This window comes from Parasteatoda tepidariorum, chromosome 10 (assembly GCF_043381705.1).
Source record: "Parasteatoda tepidariorum isolate YZ-2023 chromosome 10, CAS_Ptep_4.0, whole genome shotgun sequence".
In the NCBI taxonomy this organism is placed as follows: domain Eukaryota; kingdom Metazoa; phylum Arthropoda; class Arachnida; order Araneae; family Theridiidae; genus Parasteatoda; species Parasteatoda tepidariorum.
This window is the reverse complement of record NC_092213.1, coordinates 35,392,413-35,416,783: the sequence shown is the minus strand read 5'-3', so window position 1 is coordinate 35,416,783 and position 24,371 is coordinate 35,392,413. Positions and strand designations below refer to the sequence as shown.

The 24,371-nt window shown below is 30.5% G+C and overlaps 1 protein-coding gene across 5 annotated transcripts; it reads left to right on the top strand.

Annotated features, from left to right (window-relative positions):
- LOC107447979 (ATP-binding cassette sub-family C member 2) lies at positions 1 to 24,371 on the top strand. Of its 5 annotated transcripts, XM_071186805.1 has the most exons (9): positions 12 to 2,633; positions 3,954 to 4,170; positions 5,255 to 5,471; positions 9,577 to 9,887; positions 15,104 to 15,230; positions 17,002 to 17,149; positions 19,900 to 19,989; positions 20,886 to 21,005; positions 24,182 to 24,371. In XM_071186805.1, exons 3-6 carry the CDS (start codon positions 5,282 to 5,284, stop codon positions 17,004 to 17,006), a joined length of 633 nt encoding a protein of 210 aa, XP_071042906.1. In that variant the 5' UTR covers positions 12 to 2,633; positions 3,954 to 4,170; positions 5,255 to 5,281; the 3' UTR covers positions 17,007 to 17,149; positions 19,900 to 19,989; positions 20,886 to 21,005; positions 24,182 to 24,371. The 5 variants fall into 5 exon arrangements, with proteins under 5 accessions (XP_071042905.1, XP_071042906.1, XP_071042907.1 ...); XM_071186807.1 differs by lacking the exons at positions 12 to 2,633; positions 3,954 to 4,170; positions 9,577 to 9,887 and adding an exon at positions 13,852 to 14,051 and having other exon boundaries at positions 5,339 to 5,471; XM_071186806.1 differs by lacking the exons at positions 17,002 to 17,149; positions 19,900 to 19,989; positions 20,886 to 21,005; positions 24,182 to 24,371 and adding an exon at positions 13,852 to 14,051 and having other exon boundaries at positions 14 to 2,633.

Sequence of the window (24,371 nt, the reverse complement as noted above, 5' to 3'; positions counted from 1 at the left end):
GAAATGAGCTAGTCGATGAAACGGCCTGTCGATGAAGTGATTGTCGATGAAATGAATATACTGATAAGTATTGCGACCCCTCTTAATTTTGTCCACCAGTGTAGTATACTAGATGTTACTTCTAGCGCACCTAAATTTAAGGGGTAAAAATATTAGCAAAAACTACCAATTTTTGCACTAGTAACTTCAAAAATATTATATTTTCCTTAAAAATAGAGCCCCTTAATAGTGTTATTCTCCAGCACAATTGTAATATTACTTCTAGCTTTCTAACCTTATACTTTAGCTAGCTAATAGAATGGTCTTCTGTTTTTTTTTAGATCACCTTTTTCCCGTAAAAATGGCACAGATTTCAGTAAATTTCAACCAAAATCTAGATTTGAAAGCTCTAACATATTCAGAACTTTGTACACAACAATTGCCTGTAGGAAACGGCTTCATATCAGAATCATTCCCTGGAAGTATAGATTTGTATAAAGGAAAACCAGTAACATTGGTAATCAGAGAAGATTTTCAAGATTTTCTTTTACCACTAGAAGAAAATCTTATGACAGCGAATTTTCCTATAGTTGAAGCGCCAGATTTCGATAGTGAAAACGAAGTCCAGCATGCTTTTCGCTGCAATGTTCTATCGCCCATTAGGCAGATCTTGAACAAAAGTTTTAAAATAAAGGGTGAAAAGCCCATAGTAGGTGGTGGAAAACCTGACTTCACTCTTCTTGATTTGGATGGATTACCATTTCTTGTTGTTGAAGCGAAACCTTGGAATTCATTTATTAGTCGAAGCCGAATTTACCTGGAACAACAGCAGATAAGTTTTCAGGATATTGCTACGTGTGTTGAAACACCAGGAGGTTCCATAGATTCCCCAAGGAAAGAAACTGAAGAAGATGGCCAGTTTCACTGGAAATTGGGTATGCGCCAGTTGAAATATTATTTACATGACATGAGAGTCAAACAGGCTTTCGGTGTTTTAACATCGTATTGCCATTCTTATTTTGTCATTTTACAGAGGAGAGAACATGATAATTTATTCATAGTTTCCCCGGCAGTTAAATTCTGTGATCCTGATCCCCTGAAAAAAATAACTGAATTCATAAACAAAGCATACCACTGTGAGAGAATTAATGTGCTGTCAGAGCTCTCTGTTCAAATTTCTCCTATCAAAACTAGAAGTGGTGTTGCATATGGAAAACAGGAAAGAAATTCGCAAAAGAGAACTTGGAATGAGGAAGAAAAGGAAGTGGATACAAAAAAAATGTCTAAAAACAATGACAATAATCAACTGTGCTGTAATCGTTTCAATATAACAGATTTTATAGCAGAAGGCAGGCATGGAAGTGTTTTCAAAATTTTAAACTTCCAGAATCTCCCATTTGTAGCCAAATGCCTTCCGGATAAGTGCAATGAAGATATAATCAGGGAATTTAAAAATGAAATTTTCATATATGAGAAACTTAAAAACCTGCAAGGTATAGTTGTACCAAAATTTCATTTCAATGGACGGATAGACGGATGGAGAGATGCTATAATTATAGAACAACTTCAAGCCGCTCCAATAAGTAAATTTGACTACCTAACTAAGAAAGATAAACTGGCCATTACTGTCTCTTTGAAGCAGATACACAATGAAGGAATAATCCACGGAGACATTAGAAGAGAAAATATTATGATCAACCAAAGTAAAGCTTACTTCGTTGATTTCGCACTGTCACGTGAAGGTAGTTCCGAGGATTTTAAAAATGAAATGATACAACTATGGGCTCTTTTAAACGAGTTATAATAATCTCGTAAAATTGTATTTTTTTTAAAAAAAAAAAAAAAACTTTTTGACTTTAACAGGTATATTTTATTGCTGTGTTATACAAAATGATTTTAATAAGTAATAGGACCCACGTGAAAATTTTTCACTGGTGATCATCTTGGAATTATTTTGTGTAGAATATGAAGTAATTTCGAATTTTTTTGCACATAGTTTTATTACGAATAGTTCAAAATGACATTGAACAGCTCCTGGTTATTATCGAACAGTTCTATAAATTTTCTCGAGAAGACTCTTGAAACAACTATAGTTGATCTCTTTAAAGTATTCTAAAAAGAAAATTTTGCTTAGATTTTATTTTATGAACTAGGCACAGCTATAAAAAGATGGACAGAGTGTAAAAACTTCTCTTTTAAAATTGTGCATCATCGTTATAAGAAGATATCTGCGTAGCTGTTTGATGAAAAAACCGAATTACGAATCTGGAAATATTATTGAAGAAATGTGTTTGAATAAGTAAAGAAATAGTTGTAAAGTGCATCATCTAGTTATCAATTTATCAATAGTTGTGCATCATCTGTAATTTTTCCTCATTTATGAATTGTTTAGTGATGATCATCTTTTATAGACTAGAATTCTTGTAACACATCGACTAAGTGTCTTGCCAGAGGTAGATACAATAGTAGTTCTTCAAAATGGCAAAGTTTCTGAGATAGGCTTATACAGTGAACTTTTAGCAAAGAAAGGAGCTTTTGCTCATTCATTATTTACAAGAAAATGCTGAAGAAGCTGTTGAGGAAATGCCACTTGATGAATTGAATTTAATGCAAGAAATAGCTGCTACTATAGGAGCACCACCTGAAGTTACAAGGTATATGAATCTCTTTGCTGTAGAAGTTTATACATAAGGACTATATATGTAGTTCCTTTTTTCTTTCTTTCTTTTGCCTTTAAAGATAACTTTATCGAAAAAAAATCATGATTTTCTGGAATAAATATGTCTGTTAGTTATTTTGATATAATTTGTTTTTCATATAGTTGGCTCAAAGCTTAAAATGTATAATTTATTTTTAAAATGTTTTTTTTTTTTGTTACTTAAGAAAGGTTTTTAGAAACTTATGATTTCATAAAAAAATTTTTAATTCAAAAGAATCCATAAAAAGAAAAATTTTAATTCAATAAAGTCACACATTGCTAATTTTCATTCAGCTATATATGAAATAAATCTCACTTAACTAAGGTCATAGCTTTTTGCAATAACTTTGCTGAAAACATGTCTTCCCCTAAATTATTTAGCCATCATATCAAAAAATATCACACATGATCGTTTTAATGCTTCATCTGTTCATCAAAATCAATCACAGTATTTTTTTACTTATCAGTATATTATAGTGCTAAAAATAAATTTGCTGAATTAAAACTATTTTGATTTTATTTAATTACTTTACCTTACTAACTTTCGGTGATCGAGAAATGATTAAAAAGTAATTAACATATGTATTTTTAAATAGTTGCATTTTCCCAATTATACAAAGGAAGACTATTTTCTTTTTTACATGCCATAACAGATATACCTAATTTGGAATTATGAAGTTAATTATTGGAATTATGAGGTATATTATTTATTCTACATTCCTTATTTTTCTGGAGTTTGAGAATCTTGTTATAATTTGCCGTGAAAACTTTATTTTTATTGCTTTTCATTTTATCTGTCATAAATATATATTTATCTCGCTTGGAGTTTTAAATCTTGTTGTTGACTTCTTTTGAATTGTTGTTCTAACAGACTATCTTTTTTGCAATTCATATTGGAGTTTTATTTATTCTACAAAGCTTTCGCTAATCCCCCTAAACAAAAAGAAACTTTCTTACTTGAATCTTTTCATTTTGAGGGCTCTGCCATATTTTGGTAAATTTATTTTCTAGCTATTCTATTATCTGATTCATCAGTCACCTCCATGTCTATGTATTTTGTATAATATGTAATTCCCCCACCCGTAACGTCTACATATTTTTTTAATCATACAAGGATTTTATTTAACTATCAGAATAAATCTTATAGCTCTTTTTTACTATTAAAAAAATCTTTGACCTGTTTAATGCACAAAAAAATAAATAAATAAAAAGTTATTGTTTGAAATTCAGTTAAATGTTTTAAATTTCAATTATTAATAACCTATTATGTTTTCAGACAACTGTCAAAACAAAATGATGGAACTGATTCAGATACAGCAAGCCCTGTAAAATCTGAAAGATCTCCTTCAATAATAGGATCTGGAGATGGTCTGCGTAAAAGAGCTAAAAGTGTGAAAGATTCATCATCGGAGAGCCAGTAAAAAATTTGTTGTCGAAAAGCCTAAAACTGGAACCAGGCTCACAGAAAAGGAAGGAATAAATTAGTCGGATCGGTAAGACAAATGTTTGTTGGCTGTAGTGTTTTTTTTAGAAAGGACTCTCCCATTAATCAGATAATTAGATGAAGTAATAGGCTATGAAGTAAATAGGCTATGAAGTAAATAGGCTATGAATAAAGGCAATTTACAAGCTTTTCAAATAGCAAATTTTTTTAATCTTATTTTGTTAATCAGATGTATAAAATATGCAGCTAAAAAAGAAGTAATGCTGCGCTTTGAAAATCGAATGCTCTTTTTTGCCATATAAGTAAAATTATCCATCTTCAAGTAAGTTAATAACTTTTTCCTAAGTAGTTATCTTGTTAATCTGATAATTGAAATAATATAGTTACAAAGAAAGTAAATGTAGTTACGTTACAACTTGAAAAGCTTTTTTTTTTTTTGCTATGACAAAAGTAAATGTCACAACTTTGTATAGTAAATATTCCTTTTTTGCGTAAGAGTTTTGTGAATTTGATAATTAAAATTGTGCATCAGCGAATGGATTAAGGTTTTTTTTTATTAGGGTCTTGGTTAACAGTTAATTAAAATTATAAATTTGTAAAAAAAAGAAATAAATACTTGAAAAATTTTATTTTTGCTAAATAGAATCTCGTTTATCTGATAATTAAAATTATATCGTAAATTAATTGGGGAAGTTTGAATTTTACTGTATAGAGGTCTTAATAGTTAATAATTTTTAATTTGAGGTCTTAATAGTTTTTAATTTGAATTTAATAGCTGTAAAAAAAGTAAATGTTGCAGCATTGTTGAGTGACAACTTTATTTTTCCTTGCTAAGTAAGCTAATGAAGCAAATATTTATCTACAATTCATTCATATATTCTAATTTTTTTCTGTCTATATTAATTGAAATATATATTAAATAAAAATAATATTATCATTATAATTATGAATAAAATTATTTATATTAAATATAGTTTATTCCAATGATTGAATAAAATACTTAAAATAATTTAGAATTTATATTTTATGTACTGTTAGACAATAAAAAATTTTATTTTCCTGATTCCAAAAAAATATAGTGTATTTTAAACACACACAAAAATGTATGATTTTTTTTTCCTTCCACCCTGTAGGTTAAAGCATCTGTGTATGTTGAGTACATGAAATCTTATGGTTACTGGAACACATTCTGGACAATTTTGAGTTACCCTTTGTCTACAGCATTCAGTCTTGGATCTAGTTTATGGCTTTCTGCATGGAGAAAAGATGCTAATGACCCTGTGAAAAGTGTCGATACAAAATTACAGAATTTACATTTAGGTGTTTATGGTGGACTGGGGGGTGGTGAAAGTAAGTATTTTCTCTTTTGTTCTAAGTTATAAATATTTTCTCACATTGTTATTAAGCCTTGTGCTTTTAGACCATATTATTTTTTTATGGAAATAGGTTATAATAACACTCGCTGACAAAATACACTCTATAACAATAAAATCGATGCACCAAGAAGCTATCGTCAGATTGCTTTGAAATTTCGTATGCATGAATGTTTTGAACAGATATGCAAATGATTAAAATTTGGTGTCCAATGAACGAATAGTTTGATCTCTGGCGCATCGGAACTGCGCATCCTGGAGACCTAATAAGGAGCAGTTCTTCAACGGTTGTTAAAACTTTCGGTTTGATTGCGATTCAGATTACCTTTCAACAACTTAAAAAATGCCTCACTACAGGATTCGCGCTCATTACGAGCAACTTTCAGAGTTTGGCAGAGGTCGTATCATTGGATTGAAAGAGGCCGGTTGGACAAATCGGAGAATCGCTCGTCATTTGAGTCGAAGCGATGCGGCGATTCGAAGATGCTGGCAAGGATGGGTGGAAAATGGCAGAGTTCAGCGTCAGGATGGTAGCGGTCGACCTAGGGCTACAACAGAGCGTGAGGACAGAGTGATTGTCCGAGCAGCTGTCACAGCGCCTTCTTCATCTCTATCAACCATCAGACGTTCAACCCAAACACCAGTGTCCACCATGACCATTCACAGACGGTTGAGAGAGCGAAATCTACGCTCGCGGCGACCGTTACGCCACCTGCCACTCACGCCTGCACACTGCCGAGCCAGATTACAGTGGTGCATGACTCGATCAGGCTGGAATGATGCCGACTAGGGATGTATAGTCTTTAGCAACGAATCTCGCTTCCAACTGTGTCCTGACGATCATCGAAGACGTGTTTGGAGACGCACAGGGCGAAGGGGAGATCCTGCCTTCACTATTGCACGCCACACCGGCCCTCAACAAAGCATGGTTTAGGGTACCATTTCCTTTGACAGCCGGACCCCTTTGGTCATCATTAGAGGTACACTTACTATACAGCAGTACGTCTACACCATCCTAAGACCTGTTTTGCTACCTTTCCTTTTGCAGCGCCCTGGGTGGATTTTTCAGCAGGACAATGCCAGACTACATACGGTGCGTGTTGCTATGAACTGTCTGCAAGCTTGTCAAACTCTTCCTTGGCCTGCTAGATCACCAGACGAGCATGTCTGGGATATGATGGGAAGGCGATTGCATCTGTCACGGAATATTGATGACCTTGTTCGACAATTGGATCGAATTTGGCAGGAAATACCGCAAGAGACCATCCGGGAGCTTTATCGGTCTATGCCACGCCGTGTGGCAGCTTGTATCCAGGCTAGAGACGGGTCAACACCTTATTGAACTTGTTACTGTAACTCTGCAATAAATTATTCAATTGTTCTGAAATTTTAATCGTTTACTATTCTGTACATTGTCTTCCTATCCACCAATTTTCGTTTCAATTGGAGAACTCCTTCTTGGTGCGTCGATTTTTTTGTTATAGAGTGTATTTTGTACATACCAAAGCTATGATGATAGAAAACTTTAGGTACGTGTTTTCGACACTGTAAATTTTCATCTGTGAAAACTTATCCCAACATAGAATCGAGCTAGCGTTTCGTATATGTTAGTGAATTGGAATTGAATAATTGCAGTGGTAAATCAGGGTGGCCACCCACCTGGAAAACCTGGAATTATCAGGGAATTTTTTTTAAACTGGAAAAAACCTGGAAATATCAGGGAAATTTGGATAAAAACCTGGAAAAATCAGGGAATTTCAGAGAAAAGCTGGAAATTTTTTCTTTGAATTTTTTTTTAATTTCACTAATTTAAATTATTTTCTAATTTTCTTAATTTAAATTATTTCATCCATTATACCCTCTTTTTTTAAACGGAAATGTATCGCCAAACAGTTGAAATATCATCAACTTAGCGATACTTTGCTTGCATCAAAATTTGCTCCATTAGAGCTCTGTTAAGCTAGAATGCCACATAAAATTCTCCCACGGTTGCTAAACGAATGCAGAAACCTTTGACCGATATGGGACTGTGCAATTTAGGAAAGATTCTGGTGGAGGTGGAAAAAGGGATAAGGATATTAGCTTCTGTTTTTAAATTCTGTCCTTGGGCTGAATCCATTTATGGCTCAAGTTTGTTCCGATGCTTTGGTGGTAATTTTTTTTCTTTCTATTTTGACAAAATTTTTTTGTATTTTTAACTTTATAAAATTCTCCAAAAATTAGTTGGTTATAATTTAATAATAATAGATTTTATATTGCACTCTTTTTCTGAAAGCTTTTCTACTCCAATTCAAAGAAATCTGGGAATTATTTTTTCTCAGCAAACCAACCAATCACACAATTTTTTACGATTGCTAACAGCAATGTTTGTCGATAAAGCGTTTCTGTTTCATTTTAACCTCTTATAACATATTTTTAAAAAACTTTTTTTTTTTACGAACGAACTATATATTAATATTTAATTTTACTCTTTTGTATGTCAGTATATGATTTTTGATTCAAAATTTTGTACCAAAACATTTGAAAAATAAATAAAAAATCTTGCCAAATTGTCAAAATAAATTATTTTTTCAAGATGATATGTTAACAAAAATAACATTCTGAATAAAATATTTTATAATATACACTTTTCTTGTACACATCCTACACTTTATAAGAAAAAAGAAACAAAAACCTGGAAATTTTAGATTTTTATCTGGAAAACCTGGAAAAATCTTAGAAATTTGAAATCTGATTTGAGTGGCCACCCTGTAAATATGCTACGGTTCTCCCCTAGCAGAATTTTATGTGTGATAGAATTCGATGAATGAATACCACTAGCTGATTCATTGCTGTTTTGAGAGAAGCCAGGGGAGCATTATTAAGACCACTGAACTTTGAGTGCTGATCCTTAGAGCTGTATTAAGCTCGCAGTCGCTCCTGTGTTGCCATTAGCTGTCGAGTGTAATTGAGACTGAGTAGCAACAGAGTGGTAAAAACAATGTTACAGTCACAAAGTAGAAAGCTAACTGTTCAATGTAGACTGTCTATCGAATTAAGCGTGTTCAAATCAAAGTGGGTGTGTCTATTGAGGTAGGCATGTTCGGGTCATGTCCGCGATCCACCAATGTGGGGGAAGAATCTTTCCGACGTTGTCAACCTTCATTTATGAAAAGGTACCCCAACATAAAATTGAGTTAACATGTCTTATATACTAGTGAATTATAATTGAATAATTGTAATGGTAAACACGCTACAGATCTGCCATTCCACAGGGATGATGTTGTATCATATGCCAGGTAGTGGCTTGTGAGCTATTGAACTATTTCTACATCTTTCAGATCCATCTTAACTTGGTACCATCTTAACTTGGAATTGAAGAAGACACACAGTGCGCATTACGAATCTCACCGCCATTATCAAACCACTGATCTTGAAATCGTCGGCTTTGATCTTCATGTCCCCTTGGACAACTACTTGTTGTTGCAAAAGTTCTTTACTCTTTTACATAACATGGGCAAAAACAGTTGTGTTTCACTAAATTGACCATGCAGAATATAAAAATATCCAATCACCTGCAATTAGAAACCAATTTGATGATTTTAAAAACTTATACAAGCTATTTGCTAACTTTAAATATCCTTCTGCTGTTCAGACTTTAAAATTAACAAATAGTTAATTTGACTAATAGATAAAATCTTACAAACTTATCCCACCCCCAGAAAAAATGCAATGCAAATTTTTAATATTTCACTATTTTCTTTCGCTAAAGTGGTCATTTGTGCATTTTAAATCTTCCTTGTAAATTTTCACACTTGTGCAGTTTGTTAATTAACTTTGATATTTTTGCATGAATAATTTATTTAAAAGTGTGTAACTTGTATTTTTAAATGATGGACGAGTGTATAGGAAATGGAACCTTATCCTATATATGACTATTCTGTTTTCCCGCTTACACCTCTACTACCACATTAAACCGGACAGTCAACAGCCTATCTTCTATAATTACTTTTAATTGATATTTGATAATTATAATGCATAAAAAGTACTTAATTAATATCTATTAAGTACCACATTCTAAATTGATGTGTTATTCTTTTTAGTTGTTTTCACTATAGTGACTGCCCTTCTCATGAACCTTGCTTGTCTTCGAGCCTCAACAATTCTTCACAATGACATTCTGAATCACATAATGCATGCATCGATGTCATTTTTTGACACAACTCCTTTGGGAAGACTGTTAAACAGGTTCTCTAAAGATATTGATACAGCTGATGTCACTATTCGATTCAACATAAGAATGCTACTTATTATGTCATCCAGAACTTTAGGTGCGGTCATCATAATTTGTTTGGAAACACCAATATTTATTGTGGCTGCAATTCCTCTTGGTATTTTATATTATTTCCTGCAGGTAGGCAATTTTATAGTTATTGGAAAGCATTTGTCTTTTTTTATTTGTTTCAATCGACTATTGATTCAGTGTTTTTGCTTTTAAAAAAAGTTTTTCAATGTTTTTATAGGTATGGGAACAAAGCTCAGGCCTCCCAGCATTCCTATATTTCCTATTAATCTGGAAAAATTTCTATATTTCCTATTTTTTCCTATATTTTCTGTATTTTTCCCTTATAATCCTTTCTCAACATCCGATTTGCGCTACCAACATACAATGAAGTAATCGACCAATTAAAAAAGTCTTCTAGTTTGTTTACTTTGGCTTTCGACAAAACCACAACAAGCCAAATTAAGAAGCAACTGAACATATATATCAGATTTTGGAGGGAAGAGTGCAATTAAGTTGTTAGTTCTTATCTAAATTCAGTCTTTTTGGGGCATGCAGATGCCAATAAAATCTGTTGTAATAATGTGATCTGTTTTAATTTAGTCTCTACTAAATTAAAACAGATCACAAATTGCCGCTAAGTAAACTTTTAATGCTTAATATTGATGAACCGAATGTAAATAAGCCAGTTGCTGAAGAATTAAACGAGAGACTGACCCTGGAAAATTTACCAGAACTTGTAGATTTTGGGACTTGTTCCCTTCACAAAGTTCATAACTCATTTTCTAAAGCCTTTATCATCAATATTAAGCATTAAAAGTAAACTTTTAATGCTTAATATTGATGAACCGAATGTAAATAAGCCAGTTGCTAAAGAATTAAACGAGAGACTGGCCCTGGAAAATTTACCAGAACTTATAGATTTTGGGACTTGTTCCCTTCACAAAGTTCATAACTCATTTTCTAAAGCCGTATCTTTTCTTTCACTTGATTTAGATTAGTTTTCAAATGACCTTTTTGGTTTTTTTTTTTTTATTAAGTGCAGCAAGAAGAGAAGATTTGAAAGAACTGCAAAGCCTTCTCAATTTAGAACAAAAATTTCTTTTGGTGCAACTTTAATTCTCGATGGCTTTTACTTGGTCCTGTACTAAACAGGATTATTTTAGTGTATCCTGCATTGAAGGAGTATTTTATAAATTTTATGTTCAGGCAATTCAAGGTATCTGAGAATTGTTAAGGAGTTAAAGATCCTGCATTTTTAGCGGTTATTGAATTTGTTTTTTTGTTTTTTACAATTCCAATTTTGGATTCGTATTTAGCAATTTTTCAAACAGAAGGACCTCTGGTGCATCTTTTGTACAACAAAACCAATGAATTGTTATGAAATATTATGGTCAAATTTGTGAAAGAAAACTTGGTTGCTATGAAAGAAGGCTGTTTTAAAGCTTAAGGAACCAGACTATAAGCATCTCAGATTTGAATTTAAAAAATTCCTTGTAATATTGACAAATTCTATATGAGAAAATCTCCCCATTTGTAATAATTTCTTAAAGGATATGGAAGTGTTGCACCTGATCATGAGGAAAGACTCCTCTGATAATGCTGTAACGAGACTGGGCAAAAAAATGAAAACTCGTCATCTTATAGATAAATAAGTTGAGACAATTGTCAGAGAATGGCAAACGCATCGTTTGGGTGGAGATATCAACAAACTCTGTGATCAGTTCACTTCTCTCATTCATTCTGAAATTTTTGCTGTTAAGTATGAAAGAGTGGACAGTTATTGGGCCAAAGTGCTCAAACTAACTGACAAATACACTGGTGTACAAAAGTACAAAAACTTATCCTTGTTGGTAAAATCCTGCCTCTCTCTTTCACATGGCAATGCAGATGTTGAGAGAGGATTCTAAGTCAACAATGCAATTTTATCACCAGAAAGATCTTGTTTGTCTGAAAAAGCAATTATTGGCCTAAGATTAGTTAAAGATGCGGTTCGGAGGCATGATAATAACATTTTAAATATTCCTATAACTTTCTTATTATTGAACTCTGTAGCTAAAGCACATTCGGCATATAAGGAAGATAAAGAAAAAGAAGCTGCCCAAGTTAAGATAGATGCTGAAAACGATCTTTATCAGAATCGGAACAATTGCGCAAAAAACAAAAGACAGAAGCAAAATAAAAGTAGCGTGATTTAAAAAATCATGTGAAATTCTTAAAAGATGAATTAAGTCTTTTCCAGAATTTGCTGCAGGAGAGTAAAGTCCTCCTACAAACAGCATTAAAAACTAAAGACTTGAATGAAATGAGAATTGCTCTTGCAGTCATGTAATCCGCAACTAATCAGGTTAAAATATTAACTGAAATGCTTGTTGAAGCTAATAAAAAATAACAATTCTGCATATATGTATTGATTCTAACTGAGTTGTTTACTCTTAGTATATTCTAGTGTATTATATTTCTATTTGTATATACTTTGTTCTAAATTTTACTTCAAGTTGCACTTATTTTCTATTGTATTCATTAAGTTCAAGTGTTGCAAAGATGAGGAGTTAACTATTCATATAATATTAATTAGTATTACCGGCATTATTACTAAGAAACTTTTTTTCTTAAAACTAATGCTATGTAGTGATGAACTTAATTCTTTTTATTCAGATTTTCTATTTGAAACCTTTTACTGGTTCTCAAAAAATTTTAAAAATATAATTACTTTATTAATTATCTATATATTTATTCTTTCATAAATGTATAACACTATATTCTGATATAAGTCTACGGTTTACGCAAATATATTAAGGAATATATTCCAACCTGTCCTGAACAAGAAAGCTAAAATTTAGCTACAATCAGTGTTCTTTTTTTGTCTCCAGTTAGATTGTCTAATCAAACATTAAGTTTTGAATAACACATAAATGAAAGTTGTACATGCTCTATGCAAATTTTGAGCTTATATTATTTTAAATTAAATATTTGATTCTTATATTATTTTCAAAACATTCCTATAAAATTCCTATAATTTCTTAAATGAATTCCTATATTTCCTATTATATTTTTGCTCTGAGTCACTTCTAGGCCTGTTAAATCTAAACAATGAGAAAAGAGCACCAAATGATGTCTATGGTGCATAGCATTAAAAAGTACTTAAAGGTGCTTATTTTCAAATTTTTTTTAAAAAAAACCCTTAAATGTGCTTTTTTCATTGAGTGTTTTTGAAAAGAGCTTAAATTTTCTCTTTTCCAAAATGAGATTTTATTTTTCTTTTACCATGAAAATTTTTGCCACGTATTATGCAAAACCCTGCTTTTCACATTGTTCTATTCAACGTTTTCATAATTCATTCAACCACAATCTATTTCAACGTACCGTCGGTACGATCATATGAAACCGTCAATCATTTTACATGTTTGATGAACTTGCAAGTCCGCATGTGCGTCTACAAAGCTGGGTTCGGAGAGATTATTGCACACTCATGTACAACTGTTGCATTTTGCTCTATATCAGGCTTCTATTCAAAATATTCTCTATATCAGGCTTCATTTTAACCCCAGAAATCGAACCGAAAAATCTATCTTTCTTAATCTCAATCTTTTTGTGGTCACTGATATAATCAAGAAAACAGTTCTTTGTCAAAAAGTAGTTATTTTATCATGATCATGTAAACTCTTTAAAAATTATTATCCATTTTGTTAATGTATATAGTGCTTAAAAATATTTTTAAAGTGCTTTAAAAGTACTTAAAAGATGCTTATATTTTGTTGAAAGATTTAGCTATGCACCCTAATGTCCCCTAAATAAACAAGACCATTTCAGTTCTGTAATGAAAAGACTTCTTCAGTATCAAATTATAGGATGAAAAAGAAAAACACTGAGGCACTGAAGAAATTACAAACAAGCTACAATAGGGAAAAAAGGATAGACTAATAGAGTTGGGGAAACAATCCAACCAGATAATCAAACAAATTTCTTATTTTTTATATTTAAAATTAAATCCTATAAAGTAATGTTGTCCTCGTGAACTATCTTATGGGAAATAATACATTAATTTCCTGCCTTTGAGAAACTGAGCTTTATATATTTGCTTGTGTATTTTTAGAAATTCTACATACCAACTTCTCGGCAGCTGAAGAGATAAGAGTCGACCACTTGTGCTCCTGTTTATTCCCATTTTTCAGAGACTGTTACAGGTGCCACTTGTATTAGAGCTTTTAGAGCAGATCAGCAGTGTATGACCCATTCAAACAACCTTGTAGATATCAATAATGAATCTTATTATCCAAGTCTTGGAGCTAGCAGGTCTGAAGAATTTTTTTTTTTTTTTTTTTTTTAAAAATTTTTTGCATTTAGTTATGTCTCAAATCTAATAGAACTATTTTTGAGCATTTGTAATTACAATATAACCATTTAATTTTCGTTATATAGTTCAAAGAATTTATAATTTGCAATATAGTCATAGATAAAGTGTTACCATAGTTTCTGATGTACAAGTCAACCCTGTATTCAAACAAGTCAACCATGTTGAACTTTTAAATGGTTGATTTTGGGAGCGTTTGGTGTACAAATTAATTCTACAATTTACATTGGTTAAAAAACAAAATTTGTAACCGAATGCAAAAGTACCTAATTTTTCTGGATTGGAAAAAGACAATTCTAACGTAATTGGAAAACTTCTTAAAACATTTTGTCTTTTCAATTTATTGGATTGTACCTAAAAGGATATTTTTCCGGCTTTAAGAGAAGGAAGAAGTGAAATAACTTATAGAATGGAACCTTAACTTTGATATGTAAAAAAAAAAAAAGAATTATTATATCAAAGTTTTAATTGTGCTATAGTAGCATTACTTTTATGTTTGTATTTACCTTACTTACTGTGCTAAGAGTCAAATTTCTGGGGGGGGGAGGGAATATTTATGCCCAAATGTGTTACCAGTAAAAAAGTCAAATCACAACTATCTTTGCAATTTAGGAGTTCAAAAAGTTGATTTATAAACCAGAAAATATATTAGTATACCTGGTTAGTATGTTTTTTATACAGACTATTTGTGCTCAAAATATGTCGGAAAGTAATAGGCTACGAACTCATCTGTGCTAGTTCATGTTTAAGCATAAAGGTAACAACACAAAAAATAATTTTTTTTTTATAAAATGTTAAAAATTTTAAATAAAAATATAGGAGGTTACTTTTAATAAAATTTATTAAAAAATAGATAAGATAAAAAATCAGAAAAAGTTAATATCAAATTAAAAATGTGTTTATCGAGTTAATTCTACTACTTGAAGTATCATAAATAATATGATATGAAATTTTCATTTGCATTTTGTGATCCATTAACACAAATTATTTGTAGGTGGTTGGCTATTCATTTAGAGTTTTTTGGATATACAGTTGTTTTCTTAGCTGCTCTTTTTGCTATTTTGACAAGAGATACTTTGAGTCCAGGTATTGCTGGGTTATCAGTCAGTTATGTTCTACAGGTAATATTTTTATTAATTAGTTCCATCTAGTATAATTCTCCCTCGTAGATTGTTCTTTTAGAAATTTGTAATTGCATCAGTACAAAAAGTAGCATTACAAGCTCTGATTGTTTGTTTGTTTTTTAATTAGTTTTGCTTTTCAGATATATTGAAAAAAATTTTTGATTTGTTTTAAAGTGAATTTTAATGGAAACAATATTTAATAACATTTACCGATATTGAAAATGTATAACAAAAAAAAATACCTCTTTTAACATCAGGAAAAATAAAGAATAATATCCTAAAGCCAGAACCAGTCATTTTAGTGCTAATTGAGTATTTTTAAAACCTCACATAACATATTCAGTTCATGCTCTTTAATTGCATCTGGTTGCTAAATTATTATTTTTTTTAAATTTTGTATTTAACAGTGCTGTATTACTAGTAGTAACTGTGCAGCATATTCTGTGCCTACAACCTGTCGTTATAGTATTATTTTAGCATTTTCGAATACTCAATTTAAATATTCTACAACTAAGCTCTTCTATTGCACATGAATGATAAATCATAATTTTTTCTTTTTTCTGCGCAGCATAAAGCATAACTTAATATTCAATGCTTACAGCCAATCATTAAAATATTATTTGAGATTTTTTAATATCTTATTTATCATGTTCTGTCTACCGAAGTCTTCAATGGCAAATGAGTTTTAAATTATTGTTTTTGAAATTTGTCTCGGTACAAAAACTTATATTATGAGTTTAAGCTTCAAGTATTATAAGCTTAAACTTCAAGTATTATAGGTTTAAGCTTCAAGTATTGCTTTTAAAAAATATATTTATTGAAGTATTAATAATGTTTTATAATTAATGTTTTAATAAAATTATACATTTTACAGTTGACTGGCCAATTAAACATGATTGTTAGGGCCACAGCTGATGTAGAGACCAACATTGTATCTGTTGAGGGTTGTATCATTGTATCATTGTATCTGTTGTTGTTGTATCTGTTAATAAATTTTCAATTAGAAAATATTAGACAATTGTTCTATGGGGCTGGGTACAAAAAAATAAATATTGATAGGAATAAAATTCCAAAAAAGAATGTAATTTTAAACAAAAACAAAAAAAAGGTTAATGACCAAGAGCTGACCACTTTTAAATCATTATCACTTTTACACCAGTATTTTATCCTCTTAGTGGTAGTACCAAAACAACATGCCGCAATATCCCTTAAAAATATAATTGGTGAAGTACAATTTTAAGCAATAACAAATTACGTTAATTTATTTTTACATACCCTTTCTTGACAAAACAGGATGAAGGAGACTTTACATCTAAAAAAAGTTTATCAAAATGAAGCTGAACTGTATATAATGGAAGAGTTTAAGTCAGGACATCAATGAAGACAAATTTTTGAGAGCACTATAAAATTCTTGTTTATTTTTGATGAGCATCGAAGAGCACCATTAGAACTACATCATCGTTACACTGCTGGTACATGATTGGTGGGGAATGGAAGCATCAGTGGTGATGCCGAAGCTGCAACGGCGAGCGTGATGTCTCGATTAGAGGGTGAGGAATGGAAGCATCTTAATAAAAGCAAATTTTGGAGATTCTTGAAATCACATTATCCCTAATCACAAACTATCTATACTATTGATTTTTTTTCAAACAGAATTTTTATGACACTATTTTGCTTTTTAAGTGTAAGTTCACATTTTAATTTAATGTTAGAAGCCAATTGAATAAGGAAAACAAAATTATTTTTAATTTTGTTATTTGATTTTTAGGCTAATTTGGCAAATGAAAAAAAATAAACCTGATCCATCATGGCCTTCAGATGGAAATATTAAGTTAGAACAGTATGCCACGAGATACAGAGAAGGATTGGAAATAGTTTTAAAAGGAATTTCATGCAATATTAATCCATCTGAAAGGGTCAGTATTTCTTTTTTCTAAGTACCTATGCACTAATGTTGAGGCCTTATATGATTCAGGGATGAGATTCTTCCGCGGATTCGCGGATTTCCGCTTTTTCTCAGATTTTTCCATTTTTTCCGCTAATTTCCGCTGAAATTGTTATTTGCACAAGTTAAAATATTTTATGAGGAATTTAATTTTCCGCGGAGCGAAATTATTGAAGTCCTCATTCCTCCATCTGAAGTTTCTCTAAAAATCATTTCCTTGGGATAAAACTGGTTGACCTTTATACAGGGATGAGATTTTTTTCGCTTTTGTCTCTCGAATTTCAGCCTTTTTATCAAAAACTCAGATTCTCTAAAAGTTTCGTTTTTTTTATTTATTTATTTATAAATATCCCGTTTTTTTTAAAAAAATTCAGTCGTTGAAGTCAAATTATTATATTTATTTACGATTTTCAAAGAAAAACAGAAAATTCAAACTACGTCCTAGCTGCTAATCCTTCCGCATGTTTACTTATATTAGCTATTTTCTCCGATTTCACGCACAGAAAATAAGATTTTCCGTATTTTTTATCCGTCGGCGGGATAGCTCGTATTTTCGTAATTTAGACGTCGCTGCTTCTTGTATTCTGGAGAGAAAGCAAACAAAAAAAGCGAAAAAAAAAAGAGGTGGATTTGTGGTGAAAATATTTATTTGCTCATTCAATTAATCTTGTAAATTTTTATTTATTGTGTAAACAAAAAACAATTCAAACAAGCCTTTTAGAAATCCCAAGTCCAGACTCTGCAAATATCTCGATTTTTATTCACGCGATTTTAATATCAATCATCGATTTTCGTATTTACCTGATTTAAAAGTTGCGCATTGCAATTCTTATTTACGCTTTTTAAATATCGTACATTATGACTCGTATTTACGAGATTTAAAAATCTAATATCGTGTTTTGTATTTTTGCATTTTTAAAATCGCGATTTTATTATCAAACATCGATTTTCGTATTTACCTGATTTAAAAGTTGAACGTTGCGATTCTTATTCAGGCCATTTAAATATTGTACATTGCGATTCTTATTTACGAGATTTAAAAAACCAATATCGCGATTTGTATTTACGAGCTTTTAAAACCCTATGTAGCTACGCGAGCTTAAAATCCAATGTCGTGATTCGTTTTTGCGGTTGTAATATCGCGCGATTTTAAAATTATGCATCTTGATCTAAAAATTACGCATCATGATTTGTATTTTCGCATTTTTTAAATTCGATGTAGAGTTTCATATTCACGTGATTTAAAAGCCTCATATCGGGATTTATAAGCACATGGTTTACAAGTTCAAAAATCGCACTTTTTTTGTCAAATTTTTGTTTATATATATATTCTTGGATTTCCTCTTTTTTACTTTCTGACTACTCTCATCCCTGATGATTGGCCAAATTCTCTTGTAAAAAAAATTAAGTTAGCCTTACTTTTTTTTTTTAAACAGTCATAAGTTTTTAAGTACCAGGACTACCAAACAGAGGGCACCACTGATAAAACAAGATGATAAAAACAATAAGCTCATTNTCTCCCTCGTTACTTGTCTCTTTTCAGGCAAAAGAGTTCTCTTTTTTTTAAAAACAGTCATAAATTTTTAAGTACCAGGACTACCAAACAGTGGGCACCACTAATAAAACAAGATGATAAAAACAATAAGCTCATTAAAATTTAAGGATCTGTGTTTCAACTTCACATTTTTTGCAAGATAAAAAATTTACTTATAATAGTACATATATAAACACGGAGATAATGTATTATATTGAGTCTTTATTTATACTGTATTTCCTTTTTTTTCCTTAAAATTTTCTTCTTAGTTTAAGATTTGATAGATATTTTTAGTAAAGGCATTTAAAAAAAAAGGCATCTTTTTTTGTAAAGGCATTTAAAAAAAAAAACAATTTTTTTCCACTTTATTTATCAAGCTTCAGAGAAGAAAAACATGTGTTGTGCTATTTCAATATTTATAACTTATGTAATGCAGATATTATATTTCAAGTCAAGCATATTAATTGTTTTCAGTTATTATGTTTATAAATATCTACTCTAATAATTCTTTAAAAAAATAATAAAAGTTAAATTTGTGAAAAATACAAGGAAAATGTTGCAATTTTTACATAGCATTTATTTGGCAATTAGTTTTCAAAGAAAAGTTATCCTGGAAATTTCCTCACATATTTTTATTTTTTGTTTATAAGGAATTTTTTAAGAACAAAGTAAATTAGAATAATCAAATATTCTAAAAAGTATTAAATTAAAATTGTTTTGAAAAGCTTGTGATTTAAATTTATAATATATATGTATTTACTTATGCTTGGTATAAGTGAAGCTGTGCTTTGTCTCGAAATTGAGATACCTTAACATCCATAACTTCTCTGACCGATAACTAGCTGATGTAGAAGCACTTTACTTTTTAACAAATGTTCTTACGTTTTACTAATTCTTGCAATGGAAATGTCAGGGGCTGTTGGTATTTAAGACAAAATTATTGGTATAAATATAGTTTTTAAATGGAACAATCTCTTTTAATTTTTTGATTAATCCAATAAATGTTATTTTTGCTATTTCTAAATTCAATTCCATATTTGATTACTTAATTTTAGTATTCTATAACTAAGCTTATTTTTCAAATAAATAACAAATAAGAGTTTTCCATTTTTATTCAGTGTGGCATTGTAGGCCGTACAGGTGCAGGAAAATCATCTTTGACTCTAGCTTTGTTTCGCATTGTTTAGGCTGCTGGTGGAAAAATCCTTATTGATGGAGTAGAAATTTCAAAACTTGGCCTCCATGACTTGCGTTCTAAGCTGACAATCATTCCTCAGGTATGTTTTAATTTTGCTTATATACTTATTAAAAAAATTTATATTTTCCTGAAATAGATAAAGGAGTTTTTTCCACTTTATTTACCAGGTTCTAAAAAATGCAATACAGTATATATTATAGTAATGTATAAAACAAAATGTTGTATATATTACAGCACTCTCCTTCCAATCGGGGAACCGGGTCCACATTTAACAGTTGACTTGCTACTTATGATTGCGACATTGTCCTCATTACGCTGTTGCTTCTCAGTCTCAATCACTCACAACATATACACTCGACTGCTAATAGTCAACATAGGCTCGACCTTGAACTTAATACAGCTCTCACGACCTGCACTAAAAAAGCACTGAGATCTTAATACAGCTCTCCCGGCTTCTCACTAAACAGCAATGAATCAACTAGTGGTACAACTGTGTATTGATGTTGCTATAAAAGTAGTTGTTTTCATCCAGTCCAAGAAAGATATCTAATTTAAATTTTTAACAAAATTTAGAAAATTTCAGCAATTTATGCTAACATTAACAGTTATCCTCTTTTTGTACTGAATTTCTTTATCTTCATTACTACTCCTGTGGCCCTTGGGCACAAATGGTTAAAGCAAAAGCTTCTACTTTAAGCATTTTTAAATAAGGTCAGAAATACCAGCTCACAAACTTGTATGAAGTGTATCAGTGTCCAGTATTAGTTATCCGTATAAAAAATAAAGTAAAAAAATTTTTGATCGCATTTATGCAATCACCCATTGGTCAAATGTTTTTTCTTTCTTTTTTTTCTGGATAGACTTTTATGAATGCCTCAACTGCATCAATTGATATGTTTGTCTACTTGTGGTTCAATAGGCTAGATTAGTTTTCAATATTTCTACACATATTAATTGTCTTTATACTTTTTTTAGTATTGGTCAAAGATAGTTAGTGTGCTTGGCCAGATCATTGCTACGTAAAAGCAGAGTTCTTGTTCTTGATGAAGCAACTGCTGCTGTTGATGTTGAAACAGATGAGCTCATACAATTGAAGTAAGCGAAGATAACTCCTTCGAGATACTAATATTTTATTTAACATATTTACATTTATATACAAGTTGGTTTGAATTACAAGAACATCATCACGGCAAGTGATGGGAGAAATTACTGACAGGCTGTCATGTGCGTGCTGGTATTTATACAATTCTAATATGATGACGTCAGAACTCTTATTTCAGTTCACTTCAAAAATAAGTAAAAACACAATTGATTAAAGACAAACAGATAACAATATGAAATAAACTTGATTTTACGATGAGCGGCGAACCTATCACCACACAGTATCCCCCCAGTGACAAAGTCACGATACCAATAATGATTGTTTAAAAACAATCATAAAATACAAAGTAGTAAATTCAAATATATGTCTTAATTAGGAAAAAAAATTAACTTGGAAATTGGAATACAATTAATAGATACAAAATATTTAGATGCTTTTATATTCCATACTCTTTAACAAAATATTTTGGGAAATGCACACGGCGACCATATTTTGTTACAATTGGCTTTTCTTCCTTTGTTGGAGATAATTTCTTTTCGACCATTGGAATTTTATTTATTTTTAATTTCTCAGAAATTTGAAAAGCTGGTTTAATTCTATCTATTGAGACTGTTATTTTCTTACCATGAAAATCAATAATAAAGGTTTTATCAGAACGTTCAATTACACGGTGTGGTCCGGTGTATGCAGGTGATAGTGGAGGATGAATTTTATCTACTTTTAAAAATATATGAGAACAAGATTTTAAATTAGGATTAATATAGAACTTATTTTTACTGTGTGCTGATGCTGGTACAGGACTTAATTTTCTCATTGCGGCCATTAAATTTGTGACATAATTTTCTGTTACTGGTGGAGATAAAGAATTTGCGTTTAAAAGATCCGAAGGTAGACGTAAGGAAGTACCATAAACAAGTTGTGCACAAGTTGCATTAATATCAGCTTTTAAAGCTGTGCGAATACCTAATAAAACAATTGGTAAAATTTCGGTCCATTTATTATTTTCCTGTGCTATTATAGAACTTTTAAGTTNTTTTTTTCTGGATAGACTTTAATGAATGCCTCAACTGCATCAATTGATATGTTTGTCTACTTATGGTTCAATAGGCTAGATTAGTTTTCAATATTTCTACACCTATTAATTCTCTTTATACTTTCTTTAGTGTTGGTCAAAGGCAGTTAGTGTGCTTGGCCAGAGCATTGCTACGTAAAAGCAGAGTTCTTGTTCTTGATGAAGCTACTGCAGCTGTTGATGTTGAAACAGATGAGCTCATACAATCTACTCTCCGTACAAAATTTACTGACTGCACAGTTTTAACTATTGCACATAGACTAAACACAATCATGGATTATGACAAGTAAGTTTTTATTTTTTATGATTTAAACTTTGTTGAATATTATTTCTGATGTAAGTTTATTTATCTTAATTGATAGAGCACAGATCGTAAATGTTTGAATCAATGAAAATAAAAAGAAAGAAAATGATAATTTACAATCAGCCTATATTTTCTGCTACTTTGTTCACAACTTCTTGTAATTTAAATCTAACATACAGGTGCAGTTTCTTCAAAAAAAGAAACTAAATTCAGTGTTTAGACAGCCCATTGAGGGCCATGGCCCATTGTGCCCATTCCAGTTATCTTGCCTTTGGACTTCAAGATGCAGTAGCAAATGTTCTGGATGGGTGATCAGCAGATCATTAAATTACATTAAAATAGCTTTCTCTAAGTCAATAAAAGTTCAATTTTTAACAATAATCTTTAGATGATATAAAGTTATGATAATTTAGATAAATAAAATTACTAGTTCAGAGAAAAATATGATTTTGGGTGTCGTTATAGCATTTTCTAGGATGTAAGGCTGACCACAGTATTCCCTCCTCTCCGAAAGTGTACGTTATAGATGAGAACTAAGAAAAAGAAATCTAAAATATCTAGCATTAATTACTTCAATTTCTTTTCCTTGCTTACCACAAAGAGTGTCTGCTTTTGCATATTTTTCTTAGCTCAATATTAAACTGAAATATTTTTAAAATTCTGCTTATTTGATTTACATTTGAATCAAGTTAATAATTAAAAAGCAACTATAGTTTCTCAATATAATTACGTTGTTTAAAATCGAAATAAAGTGTTATAAAGATTATTTATAAGACTGTTAAAAATTAGTTAGTGGCATTAAGTACCAAAAATAATAAATTGTAATTTAAATGGCATGCTATTCAAGAAACGTTCTCCACCTGTGCTCTGAAGCAATCCCTTCAGTAGGAATGGTAGAATTAACACTAAAAGACTTGTGTTGCATTGCTGAAAATCTCAAATAGCATTTGCGCCTTTGCATTGCTGCAAAAAGCAGCAACTTTGAAACAAATTAAGTTTACTTATTAGTAAAAGTCTGCTCTTATTTGTTTTGATTTTATTTATTTTTACTAAAGTGATATTAAAATTTTTTTTTTTTTTTTTTTTTTTTTTTTTTTTTTTTTTTTTTTTTTTTTTTTTTTTTTTTTTTTTTTTTTTTTTTTTTTTTTTCAGAATTTTATAGAATAAACTTGAATTTAGTTAAAATAATGATCAATATAAATTTTGTAATTTTTTACTCTTTTAGATTATTACAAATTAAATGTTTTGGTTTCATTAAAAACATTATTGGTTAAACATTCAGACCGAAAAAGAATTTTATTTCCTCCAGGTTAATTTGAGGAGAATTATGTGTCCACAATTCCCATAATCATTCAGTAACTAATTATTATTATTTTTTTTTTTTACTTTATTTTATGCATTAAAATATATTCTATTGAACTTAATTGCTGAAATTTAAGGTTCAAAGTATTAATAAAAATATCAAAGTTTACAAGATTTTCAAAGCTTAAGTTATAAAAATAGTTATTACCTTAATAATAGTTATAACATAATAGTTACAACTTAAAATTCAGTAACTAAGTCTTATAGAAAACATTTCAATCAATAAACTGAGACAAAAATTATTCAAAAATATTAATTAGTTACAGAATAAATAGGGAAATTTCAGATAATTCACTGTAGGTTCACACAGAAGCAGTGAAATAGTTTTTCTGTTTGAAGAGACCCTTAAGCATAATTCACTACACAAAAAATTTATTCTGTGATTATTGATGCCTTTATGATATTGATACAAGTTCATTTTAATATTTCAGGGTTATTGTATTAAGTAAAGGAGAAATTGTAGAAATGGATTCACCAGAAAACCTTCTTAAAAATGAGAATTCTATATTCTATGGAATGGCAAAAGATGCTGGACTTGTTTAATTGAAGAAAAAATACTTTCTTTATGTACATTGTGATACTTTTATATTTAAATAAATTTTACATCTAAACAGGCGATAA